At 45.0% G+C, this 15,113-nt stretch overlaps 1 protein-coding gene across 1 annotated transcript; it reads left to right on the top strand.

Annotated features, from left to right (window-relative positions):
- The first annotated feature begins 954 nt into the window (after window positions 1-954).
- CNMD (chondromodulin) lies at window positions 955-14,768 on the top strand. The gene is made up of 7 exons (XM_027674276.1): window positions 955-1,058; window positions 1,445-1,579; window positions 4,010-4,150; window positions 6,771-6,884; window positions 9,550-9,703; window positions 10,956-11,158; window positions 13,525-14,768. Exons 1-7 carry the CDS (start codon window positions 987-989, stop codon window positions 13,738-13,740), a joined length of 1,035 nt encoding a protein of 344 aa, XP_027530077.1. The 5' UTR covers window positions 955-986; the 3' UTR covers window positions 13,741-14,768.
- The last annotated feature ends 345 nt before the right edge of the window (window positions 14,769-15,113 follow it).

Genomic DNA, 15,113 nt, shown 5'->3' on the forward strand with positions numbered 1-15,113 from the left:
CCATCAGCCCCAAATGGATCCAGCACAGTTTATTTTCCAGCATCAAAGTGCACACGCAGACACATGCATGAGCATGTATGTACAGGCAGGACATCCATATGGGGCATGAAAGAAACACAGACATGGACAGACACATGAATAGACACACAGAGCCAGTTGTAGCCCTTAAAAGCTTGCCATGTACAATATTAAGATGAGTAAACAGATGCAGGTAAACATTACTTTCAAGCAAAACTTCTTATAATCCTACTGTACTTCAGATTCTCAAAAAACAAAACAAAACAAAACCTGAGCATGTCAAATTACAGGAAACAGAGGAAATCTGAGAGATACATCCACTTCAGAGGTAAAGGCTCAAGGTATCCATGACCTTAATAAACGAAAATTTTTTAAAAACGCTGTGTAGCATTTCCTCCTCAAGTCAAAGGCAAATCCTTTGCCGCCACTGAGCCTGCACCAGGCCTGGGCTCAATGTTCCCTTTCCCAGGCTGTGCCCAGCCGGGACACGAGGCTGTTGCCTTGTGCCAGGCAGCGAGGTGTTTAGCAGAGCAATCACCGAACAGCAGCTTGTCAACTCCAGCGCCTGTGAATTCCTGTGGCAAGTGTAAAAAAGCAGTTAATAAGTTGTTCTCTTTTAAAAGCTGTTTTTTTAAGACGGCCGTCCCTCTGGCGGGGCATCCCTCATCTCCGCCACGGCACGCAGGGGGTGTGTGTCCCCTACACCCCCTGCTCGGGAGCTGGAGACCAGACCCGGGGGTGGGGTGGCGGGGGACTGGGCCGGGGCAGGAGGTCACAGCCCCGGGGAGCTCCGGCGGCTGCTGGGCAGCTCAAGGGGCTCATTGTGCCCTGGAGGGGGGCGGTCCTACCCTCCCCGCTGGCCGGGGCCGGGAGCGGGGCGGGCCGGGGCGGTGCAGCCCCCCGTCGGGGCTGGGGCCGGGAGCGGGGCGGCGGCGGAGCCCGGGGCACCTCTCCATCCCGCGGTAGCCATGGCAGAGGGCTCCGAGAAGGTGCCCATCGCCCACGCTGGGGCCGACGATGTGGAGCTGTGCCTGCCCCCCGTGAGTGATGCGGGGCGGCACCGGGCGGGACCGGGTGGGATGGGGACAAAACCTGTCGTGAGGGAACGGGACCGAGCGGGTCGGGGTGGGACGGCACGGGTCGGGTCGGGAGGGGACGGGATGAGTTGGGTACCGGGATAGGTCGGGTCGGGTCGAGACAGGTCGGGATGTTACGGGACGGATCCGGACAAAATGGGTCGGGTGGGATCGGATCCGGACCGAACAGATCGTGATGGGGTCGTATCAGGACGGGTCGGGTCTGGTCAAGCCCAGGGCTCAGGACGGGTCGGGGTTCGAACGGGGGTGCCAGGGCGCGGGTCGCGCCGGGCCGGGATCTCTGCCCGCCCGGGGGCCCCCGCCCCGCCCCAGCCCCGCTCTCTCCGCAGGCGTACGCGGCGGCGGCGCCGCCCGGGCCCGGGCGGCTGCTGAAGGCCGGAGCCGCAGTGCTGATCGCTGGAGCGCTCCTGCTCCTGGCCGGAGCCATCGGCGCCTTCTACTTCTGGAAAGCCACGGAGCAGCAGGTGAGCGCGGTTGGCGCCGGGCCCAGCGGCATGTCCGCAGCCGGAGGCGGGCGGGCTTGGACTCTTGCACGTACGGAGAAGGCATGGGCTGGAAACTCTTCTTGCAAGGTCTATAAAGAGGTCTTTATTTTTCTCTTGTATTTTTTTTCCATGCTTTCAAAAATTTCCAAACACCTAAAATCCAAACCCATAATCGCCATCTTTGGTGGCTGTTTGGATGGAGCTTCCTGAAAGCACATTTACTAGCAAACACGAAACATCTTTGAGAGCACAGACTCTACATTGATTTCTGCTTGCAAATGCTCAGTGAACTCAAACCCCAACAAGTCCCTGGGGATTCACATCCTGGGCAAGCTCCAGCTCTCAGGACAAAAAAAGCATTGAAATGTGTAAATTCCTTTTTCACATCATCTGCATTCTTGATCCACATTCTACCTAGACCCTCAAGTATATAATGCTATAATTAATCCAGTAACAGGCACCATTATTTCACTCTGGTGCTTTGTATGACTGTGCATACACTTAGGCACTTTAGCTTAGCATCTGTGGAGCAATTTTTAAAGTCTTGGTAAGTTTTGTTATTTACAGTTTCTGGGGGACACAAAAACCCCATGAAAATGAGAAGCTGTCGGTCAGTGTAAGAACCAAACCTCAGAGCATTAGAACATGCTTACAGATTAACTTCTCTTTCTGTTTACATAGTATTTGTGTTTAAAGCATATTTGAGACATGATGGTACACACATAAATGTAACTTACTCCATAAATTAAGTTAGTATTCTTGAATTTACCTTGGAAGAAGTTTTGTGCTGCCTCTGGCCACACACCAGTCCTCATCAAGGAGAGCCTTGTGTGAATTCCAGCAACCGGAGCAGAGGTTCCTCTGTGAGACACACCCACACACAGAGCGATAATTCAGATAACCAGAAAGAAAAGTACAAGGTTTTCCCCCGGAAAGACAGGACACGCTGCTGACCTCCAAGACATGCTGCAAGAGCCATCTACTTCTCTAGGCTTTTGAAAAGAGAGAGGGACACGAATGGAGATACAGTGCATTCAGCTCTGAGGAGGTGGGTGCACTTGTGGAGTACAGGACAAAGTTTCACCTTTTTTATTGCTCCTATCATCTAAATTCAGCCTTGCAAAATATGTCACATTCACAGTAGTCATTAAGCTTCAATGTTGATCTCTAGATGTGAAGTTGATCTCCAAGTGAAGACACTGAGAAACCTGAGAGTTATTTTTCCAAGCTGCCTTCAATCTCAGAAAGCTGCACTTGACTTCCAAATGTTTAGGAAGCAGTCGTAAAAATTATATTCAGAGTCATTCATTAAAAAAATAGGGCATTTTTTAATCCTTATTTTTATTTTATATTTTTTAATTCTTCCTTAACTGACAGGGGTATCAAAGTCTCTACTCAAGCTCAGCCCCTATCAGGGGAGGCCGCATAGATTGGTCTGGTTCTATGAACCACATTCAACAGGAGTCCTAGACAGCTAAGAATATGGGAGTGACTCTGTATAACTGAGGAACCATGAATCTTTAGCACCTTAGACTTTCCTGAGCGAAGGTGAGAGAAGAAGAAATTTGTCTCTAGCTGTCAGTGTAAATTTTTCATTAAAATGCTGCAAAGGCTCTTTTAAGACCCAAAATAAACTGCTTGTGCAGCACTTCTGGCAGAGCTGCACAAGAGAATCACAAAACCCCTCCACAGATTGTGGTCCTCCAGCAAATACAAACCACGCTGCAGCTTCCCTCATTGAAAATAGGATAAGAGCAAATACGCTGACAAGGAAAATACAAGCCTATACAACTTCACATCCAATTTAAACAAAGTTCACATCCATTACAAGCTGGGAAGCATGTTCGTATTCAAGAGGAACCTGTTTTTCTGTGCCTCAGCAGCACATCCTAATACATAAATAGGGGTTGGTCTCCTTCAGAGTAGGACATTCACTCCTGCTCTCCTTTGGGAATCATGCCAGCATAACAAGCAATTCCTAAAATATGACCTAGAAGAAGGTTTTTAGGTCAGAGTGAACCCGGATGTGGACTCACCTCACATTGTTTTTGAGTAGAACTGTGAGCACTCCCTGGAAGGGGGACCTCAGGAGGTCTCTAGTCCAACCTGCTGCTCAGAGCAGGGACAGCTGTGGGGTCAGAAATGGTTCCTCAGGGCTTTATCCAGTTGGGCCTTGAAAACTTCCAAGGATGGAGACTGAACAACCTCTCTGGTCTAACTGCCCCACTACCAGCCTGCCCCGATGGTCCAGTAGTGCAGTGTTGATTGTTGGAGGGTTATCAAATGCTTACAGAAGCAAAAGTTAGGAGCTAAATAGGGATATGATAGTCAGATTGACCCACTGCCCAGTGTAGGAGGAAAGCAATAAGCAACTATTAACATGTGCTATTGCTCTTTTTTCAATTCCAGGTGTACAACGTTCACTACACTATGAGCATTAATGGAAAAGTACAAGATGGATCAATGGAAATAGATGCTGGAAATAACTTAGAGACATTCAAAACAGGAAGTGGGAATGAAGAGGCTGTTGAAGTACATGATTTTCAGATTGTAAGTACTGTCACCCTTGTCCTTCATGTAACATGCTCCACTGCTGGACTCTAAGGACATCTTGCCCTGCCCTGACTTCTCTGCCCCAGTCAGTCTCAGGTTCCAGCCTCCAAACATCCGCACAAACATTCTTACTCTCCTGGCTTGCTTTCACAGGGAGACAGGCAGTTTCCTCCTAAACAAAATCTAAGTGCTTTTTGGGAATAAGCCATGCCGTGTACCACTCCGGGAAGTAATATGGATTAGGCTGCATCAGATTTGGCTCCATGTTAACACTCTGCATTTTCACACCACTGAGCAGAACTATAACATGCAACCTTGAGATCTTGCTAGAAAAACATTCTGGCAGGCTGTGAAACAACCCGTGCATGATTTCCTGTCATTTGAACTGGAAAAACCACCTCCCCCAAACATACCTGTTTTAGGAGTATAGGGTCAAGACAGTGAGCCAACTAGACACCAAGGAGAGACCACTATACAGCACTTGACTTGGGGAGCTTGCTCTGCCCTGAGATCAAGGATGGGAGCTGCTCTCCATGGCTTGGCCTGAGTTCATCTCCAGGGGAGAGGATGGATGCGTTTAGCACAGATTATGCATCCATTCACCAAACGCAAGGTGCTGGGTCACTTGGATTGAAGCAAACACATTTGGGTACACCAGCAACTTGGCTGTGGCTGCTCAGCACAGAGCCTGGACCAACAGATGCCAAATCTCAGCACAGCTCAACAGCTTGGACAGAGTAGTTAACTGACCTGTACCACCCCTGAGCTACTAAAGGCACATCTATGTAATGCCGCAGAAACCCATTTACAGGGTCCAGACTCTGCAGTTAATGTTCTCAGGTGCAAAACACTCAACTTCAGAGTTAAGTCCTCTGTAAGTCAAAGCAGCACTGAAAATAAAGATGCTGCTGCTAGGAAGCATCTCTGCCTCTGGAGCAGCCAGCTTCCCCTTGCTGGATCTAGAAAGGCAGGGAAATTCAGCTCCTTGGCTTCTCAGCAAGTACAAATAAATCCATGCCAGGAGACCTTGGACCCCAACCACAGGACCCCAGCCACAGTTGCGGTTCTGCCTTTAAGAAACTCTCATTAACATCACCATAGCAACATTATTAGCAGATGAATAAGAGCATCTATAGTGAGCTCTTCTCATTTGCCTTTGTGATTTCACATCCACTCAAAAGCATCAGTCCACTGGAGAGATACTGAATTCATTTGGCCTCCACATGTGTTGCTGGTAAGTACTGCCTGTTGTAGCCAGGTCAGAAATCAGCTAAAAGGGCCTCCCAGGGACAGTGCCTGCTTGTAATTACAGAGGGCCAGGACCAGGCTCAGTGAGAGCAAAGGGATGCTGCCCCTTGGGTTTTGAGCCAAGAATGCACAAAAAGGTGAAAGCAATTGAAGAGATGTGCTTCCAAGGGACTAGTATTTACATCAGTAGCTCTGGATTGACTGCATTGCTGGAATGATTGCACAGTCAGTGAAGGCTTGGATTTGGCAATATTAGGGTACTCCTAGCATGCTTGGTGCATCACAAAGCCTTATTTCCTAGTGCCCCATCCCTGCACAGACATCCCCTCTCTTACTGCTCAACAATTAGTCACTTTGTTTTGATGGGGGTGTGCCTAGCTATACAGGTCCTGCAACATACAGGACATGACTCAGGTGTCCCAATACCATCCATCTCATGCTGCACCAGATGGCCAGGGCACCCACGATGCCCCTTCAGGGCAGGTGAGAGGGGCCATGCTGACACCCATGGCCCCTTGTCCTGGCAGCTAGAGGCCAGGCAGAAAACCAGCACATCTCAAAAGGCACTAAGTAATTATATTTCGGTGGTAGGCTGGAGCATGTACAACTGTATGAAAAACAAGAAGTTTTGTCATTTACCACAAGGTATCTAAATTTATAACATAAAAAAAGAGTTTTTTTATGGATACCCAAAAACCTACAGCAGAAATGCAGAAACTACAGACAAGGTTCCCATAGCAAAATGTTGATGCCTGAGGTTCTGGCACAGGTCTGGAAGGTACACCCCCAGACTTTCTGGAGACTTGCTCCCTCTGGAGCTCCTTCTCTTGCTTAAAACTAGACATCCATGGTTTATGCAATTGTGTTTCACCCTAGCAGGCGAGATGGAAGTCCCACACACAGATTTCTGCACCAAATTTCCCATCACGAACTTCCCCTTGCTGTCACAGCCACTTATGTCTATAAATTGAACTAAGCTGCCCCCATATTTTTGTAAATCTGTGTCACAAGGGTACCACACCACCAGCTAACACAACTTTGAGACTTCCTACGTTAGGTGCTAAGTTACAGTTCAAATCATGTCAAGTAATTCCTTAACAGAGCTACTCCAAGTAGCCTACAGCTTGCATGGAAGCACTTACATAAAACACTCCCCACTTTCAGAAATGAAGCAAAAACTTCTAGACCCATTTGACCAAAATTGTGAAGCTAAAATGATGAGGGAAGAGTGTTTTATTGCATCTGGTTTTAAATAAGATTATCATTCAGAATGAAAATTCAGTGGCAATTTTAGCAGAGCTGAGGCGCTTTCTTAGCGTAGTGAGGAGCTGGAGGGCTGTGCACAACCCTCTGCCTTCTGCTTTTGCAGGGCATAACTGGAATCCGTTTTGCTGAAGGAGAAAAGTGTTACATCAAAGCTCAGCCAAAAGCTCATGTCCCCGAAGTTGATGCTATGACTAAAGCGAGCCTCTCATCTGAGCTGGTAAGGGGTAATCTAATTATTTATTTTTCAACTACTCTTTGTACAGAGAGGGTCTTAAAGTGGTATTTAAATACAACTAAAAATGAGATTTGAAAGCCACTGTGGCTAGTTGTAGGGTTGTTGAGGATAATGAATGTTAGTTGAGGATTCACTGACTGGTTGCAAGGGGTCCCTGAAAGGTAAGAAAAGCAAGATTGGTGTCAGACATGTCACCGTGTCCAGGGACATCGTGAGAGGCTGCAGATTAGTGAGTGGGGAAGCCACAGACCGATCTCTAACAGATCCATAGGAGACCTCCATGACAAAAGCACCTGCCTGAGAATAAGCCGTGCACAAGGCTGGAAGGGAGAGCGTGGAAGAAGCAGCTCTTTTGTCAATGCAATCATGGTAAATCCCAGGAGATTTCTATCAATGCTCTTGAACAAAAGCATGGACTCCATCACTCAAGCCCTCTGAAATAGTCAATAAAAGGGAATTGTGGAAAATACGGCAAAAATTCATGTAACTCAGAAGAAACAATAATTTTTTAAAAATTAAGAAATTTCCTTCTTAGCGTCGAACAATTTTACAACATGGCAACTAAATTTCATAGAATCTGCATCACAGCCAGCAAAAAGGCTGCAGTTCTCACCCAGATACCGCCAAACGGTCTCCTTACCTCACTTTTGCAAAAAAAGGCTATTGCTTTATGTGCGCAAAGTCTGACTTTCCCAGAGCTCAGACCCCCAAACCCATCTCTCACACAGAAGTGGCTCCAGTGACCTGAGTATGCCTGAGCCTGGACACTGGTGGGGGCTCAGCCACTGTCAGGAGAGCACAGGAGAGTCACAACCTCTTTCCCTAGGTTTGCTCTGGTCCCAAAAGAATAAAAGCAGATACAATTAGCAAGGAGAGAGGCGCTGTTAAGGCTGTACCTACCTGCAATGGTGCTGTGATTACTGAACATCTACTTCAAAACTAAGGGGAAAAAGGTCTCCAAACCAAGTCGGCAAGGCAGTAGAAATGTTACAAAGCCCCCTGAAGCTGGTGGAATTTTCCCCATGGTGGGAAAGAGAAGTTGCACAAATTCCAGACAGAGAGCTCCATCTTTCCTGCCTTGCCTTATTTTAAAGGTAGCTGGGCTTTTTGACTTCACTAGCACTATTGCCTAAAGACAAAGTTTGAATTTTTCATCTCTTTGTAAGAACAAAGTCATAGACCTGAAGATATTATCCTAAAACAGTCAAAAAGTTATTTCTAATACTTTACCTGGTGACAACAAGCCTGTTTCCTTGTCCTGTTTTCTGTGCATTTTCTCCAAAGATGCATCACCTACATGAACACTGCAATGAATTGTATGCACCGAGGCCAAAACAAGCAGGCAACTCAGTGCTATCATTAACCTTTCCCTGACATTCGACTTTCCAGGCTAGATGTACAACAGGAATGGCAAAGTAGTATTTATTTTTCTAGAGCAAGTCCTCTCTCTCATATGCAAGTATTTAGGAGAAAGTATGCATATGCTGTTTTCTTACAACACATATCATAACATTGCCTAAAAAAATGGTTGAGTAAAGTGAGTTTTATAGATACCCAAATTCTGGCTGCTCACAAGTCAGGATCATCTCAAACAAAAACAAAGGGTATTTTTATTTCTGAAAACTAGACTTAGATATTTCTGATGTTGATAAAAGCTTAAGTGAGAGAATATAAATAAAGAGCAGTAGACAGATTGGAAAGCAAACTTAAATGACTTGAGACCTACAAAAGAAATCAATAAACACACTAAAGAAACAACAACCCAAGGGAATAAATTTATCTAGTCAGTTATATAACAAGTTTTGATGACTTTTATGAAAGCAATTTAGAATTTTAACTTTGAAACCACATTGGTTTTCATGATTCAAAAGTTGGTTTTCTTTTAATATTTCACTGTTGCTATAAAATACTTACACATTTTATGTAAAATAATACTTTGAACTAACAACTTTAAAGAATCAATCACTGGCATTTTCCTGCATTACTTTGAAGATATGAACCAAAAACCTGCAGGGTACACTTCAAAAAGGCAGGCTCCTTTAACTTGCACTTCAGGTTTTTGGTCAATTGAATTGCTTTTACCAAACAAGACCTTTAATCAGACTGATCACGTTGACTTAGAACTGGAAGCTGGAGCAGCTCACAAGCTATAATCCTTTCTAAAACTTTTGAACAAGATTCCACCCCCCACCCCCTGCACACATTGTAAATACAGTTATATTGGGAGTACATCAAATGTGAACGGGGCATAATAAAAGATTAGAGGCTTGGGTTTTGCTGGATTATTTCATTGCTGCTTTGCTGAAGGTGGTAAATCTTCACAGTTTCTACCACCTGGAATACTGATGCTTTGGGCTGAAAAGATCTCTGACACCCAGCCCATGCACATGGGGCAAAAGCCTTCCAGAAGTGAGATGGGTGAAATCATAGCCCCAGCGAAGCTGACAGTAGTTTTGCCCTTCGTTTCAGCTGTGGCAGGCTTTCCCCAGGCCTTGGCTCTGTAAAGTCAGTTCACATTCATGCAACAGAAGGATGCTCAGCATCAGTTGCAGCGGGTGATTATACAGTTTGGTGCTCAAGAATTAACAGAAAGCAGGCAGATGACTGCTCACTGAGCAGCAAAGGATTTACACTCTTCTATTTGCAGGAAGATGAAATCATGCCTGTGAGATTTGACAAAAATTCCCTTATCTGGGTGGCTGCAGATGAGCCTATCAAGCATAACAGCTTCCTAAGCCCCAAAATTTTAGAGCTTTGCGGGGATCTTCCAATTTTCTGGCTGCGACCAACATATCCCAAAGGTAACACTTCTTTTATTTAAAAAGTATCTTATCCCTCCCTTCATCTAAATGCCTTCCCGACATCACATTTGCCACTGAAACTTGCACATCTGGGAAACCAGACTCCTCTCCTCCCTTGCCCAGCCTGTTTTCCCACACCTTTGTGGGTTCATGCTGAGACTGTAGGCTTGAAGTTTATCCATTAGAGATTTTCCATATTTGTATTTCCTCAGACAATTTACACAGCCCATGTGTGTGTCTATGAGGTGAAACATTCCCAGAGAAATTAGCCTCCTTTCACAGAATGACAAGAGCTCAAACTAGCCCCAAAACGTTGAAGTAGCTGACACCAGGTAGCAGGAACATTATACCTGGCCAAGAGTTGGGGAATATCAAGCTCCTGGCCTAGGACCATAGCCTGTCCTGTTTCCTACCCTGCTTCTCCGGAGGATATCACTGGAGTGGAAGGATGAGATGCTTTAAGCTACCCAACTGGTGGATGGTTTATGAGGTCCTGGGGGCAGTCCCAACACTGAAGTACTCTTGTCACCCAGAGCCAAGTTTAGCAAAGGTGTTCAGGAGTCACGAGGGAGACAGCAACTTCTCCGGGTGACTTCCAGGCCTAGGAGGAGAGAAGGCTTGAAAAGATTTATTCTTCCTTGGTCCAGTTAATATCAGACCACTTGGGGAGGACAACACAAGCCAAAAAAAATTCACCACATTTTAGAGCACCTGTGGATCCAAGCTACCAACATTTTCCACTTTCCTCATGACTTTGCCTATCCCACTGGGCAACAAAGGAGCAGTATCAAAGCTGTCCAGAACCTGTTTCTACCAGGTTCCCCAGCTGTCCTTGAGAGCAGGGCACCATTCTGTCATAAAATAATTTTTAAAAAATGAGATGTGTATGACTGGTCTTGCTAGTGCTAGCAACTGCTGCTGACTTGGCATCAGTGACCACAGGGTGGGTCAAAAAACCCTCAACCAATCTTCTCACACACATTTTGCCTCAAGGAGGGGAAGAGGGGAGAAAAAAAGGTAATCATACTGCTTTGGATTGACATTGGCTGCAGATACAATAAAGAAAGGCAAGCAGCTCCCGTGGGGATGCTCATGGTTTACTAGCGCACAGCTTTGGCTTTCTCTCTGCCCTCTGTCCTCTCCTTTTTTCAGTATTTAAATAAATCACTGAAACATTAGATAAATACAAGGAACCTTCTGTTTATCTTTACTTTGAATGTTCAAGATTATCCTCTAGTGATTATTTCTTCAGATAACCAAAGGAGAGAAATTAAGAGAAACAAGCGCCAATCAGGATCAAACTTTGATGAGGAAGACTTGGAAGCTGCTGCTGAAGAAGTAAACCCCAGGTCACCTACTGTGCAACTGAGTCAAGAGCTTGATCACCAGTTTAATGACACCAGGCCAATGGGACGAGAAACAGATCAAACATTTAATCCAGACAACCCATATAATGTAAGTATTCGCACTGCAATCTTCTCTCAGAGCTCCGATGGCGATGTGGGGTTTGTCTATTTTTTTTTTTTTTTAAATCTGCACAATTTTGCCTGTTCAGCTTTACTCTGAAATAACAGACTTGCAAAACACCTAAGAAGCTAAAAACAGTCTTCCCTCAGTCCTCTTCTCCCAGTTTTGATTAGATTTCAGTCTGAAACAAGCATAAGTGCTTGAGGTCACAAGGGTAAGGCAAGTTGATGCCAAGTTGCTTTTTGGGGTTTCCAGGTTCATATGGAAACAGCACTGGAGATCTGGCAAGGATAGCACCTTCTGAAAACAAACCAAAGCTGGTCCTGATCAGACAGCTGAACCCCATCATTTACTATGTGAAGAGAGAGTCCAGTAGCTAGAAACATGCTTTGCTCTGAAACAGAAATTAGTATCACAAGTGACTGCTACAGAGGACAGCAGTAGTAGTAGCTGATTGCAAAGAGATTACGGTCCAGCCAAATAAATTTGTTTTTCTCAGCCTCTTCTCTATCAGGGTAAGCAACTCTAGTCTAGCAAGCAACTCGCAGAGAAGAATCTGTTTAGAGACAGCAACAGTGGATGGAGGACAACTATCATAAAACTCGTTCTCACCCTTCGAGAAGCAGCAGCACACAGAAAGAGCACAGGAGCCATCCTGCCGTGTCCCAACACTTCTGCTGCACTGCAGGAAAGCTGGCTGTACAGTAGGCACCTTCCAGTCTACTGCACCAGCGCCAGACAATTTACACCCACCATTTGGTGCAGCAGGAGTAAGTCATTTTAATACAACACTGTCACAAGATAAATGCCTCCTGCTTTGGAAGCAAGTCCCAGCTTTGACTTGACATTTATGCAACAGCAGGAGATCATTATACTGTGACAGCATTCTGCCGAGTTGACATCCCTTAATTAAACTTAAATTAATCACTCCAAATAAGGTGGATCTAAATCGACTCTCTCACGAGGTCAGTAAAACAGCAGTGGCACTGGAAGGTAACTTCTCCTCACAGCTACTAATGTGAACACGTCCATGAGGTCTGAGCTGCCCTGCCTCTGGAGGGCAGTGGCAGAGCAACTGCCACAGGTCTGTTCTTCCAGCCAAGAGCTGCCAGGCCAAATGGAGAATGGCCAGTCAGATACTGGTCATCAGACTTCCCTCAGCCTGCAGAGCAGGATTCACCTTCACCAACAGTTACTGCACAGATGCCGATATCCAAGCTTCCTTACAGACCAAATAATTTGATTGAAAAGGACCATTAATAATACTGTAGGTCTTTCCTGAAGGATGAAATCAATCCTCCCTAGAGCTATTTCTCTTCACCCATTGTAAGTGGAGCCTGGACAATGAGCTCAGGTGTAGAAGTTCACAGCGCAGGTATCTGAATTCAAGGATGATGAATCCCAACCAAGGAAACAACATCCTCCCTGCTCTCAGAACTGGGAATGAGTTGCTGGGGTCCCAAACAACACCCAGCTGTCACCAGTGCCCTGTACAACCCCAGTCAAGAGATGGCACCTTTCCGTGTCCCACCTTTTTGTTGTGCTGCTAGTTTTATGAACGACAAATGCTCAGGTAAAAAGCTGATTGGTACTTCAGTATTTGTTCTTTGCTGCTGCTTTTCTTGAAATAACACCAATGGGCAAAGAACAACTGAGCTTCAAAAAGCAGAATATCCAGGTTACCTTTTTCCCCACAGAAAGGAGGAAAGGAATTTTGAAGGGTAAAGGCTTTTATGTATGCTTTGCTCCATTTAACTCCTTACTGTCAGCTACAGAACAGGCAGAATTCTCACTGTCCACAACGCACCTAAGTGTGGTGGGGGTGGGAGGGAAGGAAGCAGACAGAGACAAGGGAGAAATACTCAGAAAACTGCAGGGGACCAGGGGAATACTTTACAGAATAGTTTCCTAGGAATGCTGTAAAAATCATTAAAATACAAAAATTTAAACAAAACATAAGACAGCATATACTTCAGGCATCATCACCTACACAAAAGACTCAGATAACTGTCTTGAAATCTTTTTCATCACTAATATTTAAAACTTAGGAGCTTTCTGTTGCTGGATCTTTTGCAAGGACTGTAGAAGAAAAACAAGGAAGCTGGAGCTGCCTGTTGTTCCTTCCATTTTACATGCATGATTGCACCAATTCTACACTTCTGCCAAAGAGAGCAAGACAAAAGAAAAAAAATAATAAAGCAAGATGCACGGGTCACTTAGTGGGAGCTTAGTTAACTTCCACAGGCCCAAGACTTCAGTTTTTACCCTTTGTGGGGTTAACAGGAGCATGGGTTTGTTCTGCCATTCTGTGAGAATGAGAGCACCGGGATGACATTTAATATTCTACATTTCAGCAGCTAGAAGGTGAAGGGATGGCTTTTGACCCCATGCTGGATCACCTGGGCGTGTGCTGCATTGAATGCCGGCGCAGTTACACACAGTGCCAGAGAATCTGCGAGCCCCTCATGGGCTACTACCCGTGGCCTTATAACTACCAAGGCTGTCGCACTGCCTGCCGAATCATCATGCCCTGCAGCTGGTGGGTTGCTCGTATCATGGGTGTTGTGTGAGAGAAAGCCTTGACAAAAAAAGTTTTTTAAAAAATCAGGAGACTTGACAATATAAGCAGGAAAGGAATGCAATGACAACAAACTGGTAACAGATTACAACCAAAGCAGCAGTACCGATCCTGGTTTTCAAAATCAAAGTACGTTTTACTGCACGGGAAGCAAGGTCAGATATTCTAACTTCAAATTAAAATCTTAAGTTAATATTCTATTAGATTTACAAGTGACAAGAGTATATTAGCACTTGTGGAATTAAAAAACTGAGACATTCCCCAAAAAAGACAATAATAAACTTTGCTCACAAACTGGTTTAGCAGTCCAGAACCTTGCCTATAAACTCAGCCTTTCGTAACAAAATCCTCTCTTTCCAAGCTACACGTGAAAATTTATGTCCAATTAGGCAACTAGCTCAACTTTTACACTTGGGAGTGCCTTTCATCCATGTAGCTTACTTAAATAAATCACAAGTTAAGTTGCTCCCCGTTGCTATTTGGAGTTGCCAGGTCATTATGAATGGATATAAACCAATTACAGCATACCTTTCCTCCAAAGCTGCTCCAGGGGACACGGGAAAGCACACATTGTGCTAAATTGGAAACAAACAGCAGGAAAAGGGGCTGTAGAAGGGAATGTGTGTGGCTGCAGAATCAAAACCCTTCGCACATCCCAACATCAAAGAAGCCCCAGCATTAAGAATCTTGTATCCATGATACCACTGTAGTGTCTAACAAGTATCTGCTACCCAGTTACTACAGCAAGAGTATTTACATGCAGTTGCAGACCAAAGAGCCTCAAGGCCCTTCAGAATCTGCAACAGCCACTGTTATTTATAAATCCTTGAATTAGACACTTTTGACACAAGATTACAACCCCTCTTTATTCCACATGGATAGCAGCCATTCAGACTAGCTCCTTCAGCCTCACTGAAACTAACCTCCATTCCCTGAAGAGAAACTGCTTACCAGCAAGGATAAAAAAAAAAAAAAGAAAGAAAAAAGAAAAGGGTTTCTCACCTCACCCTTTCTGGTTAGGCAAACTCTGCAATTATTGGTATTGATGCTATTACATGTTAAATCTCTAAGGAAGGTACTAAGCCAAAACACTCAAAGATGGAATGACTTACTATTGACTAGCCTTGAAAACCAAAGATAGAGGTATTATACTGCCTTCATCCATACTATACATCCTGAACCCTACCACTGAGTTTATGGAGCCATTTAGATGGTCTTTATGAAAAAAAGGGTCCAATTTTTCTTAACGTTCACTTTCTGGAGCATTCACTTTTTTGACTAAACAGCTCTTGAGATGTTGCAAGCCCAGTAATGTTATTAACACTGCGTGACACACAGAAAAGAGGAATTAATTTGACATAATCA

The sequence above is a fragment of the Neopelma chrysocephalum genome, unplaced genomic scaffold (assembly GCF_003984885.1).
Source record: "Neopelma chrysocephalum unplaced genomic scaffold, ASM398488v2 Primary Assembly neopelma1_25, whole genome shotgun sequence".
In the NCBI taxonomy this organism is placed as follows: domain Eukaryota; kingdom Metazoa; phylum Chordata; class Aves; order Passeriformes; family Pipridae; genus Neopelma; species Neopelma chrysocephalum.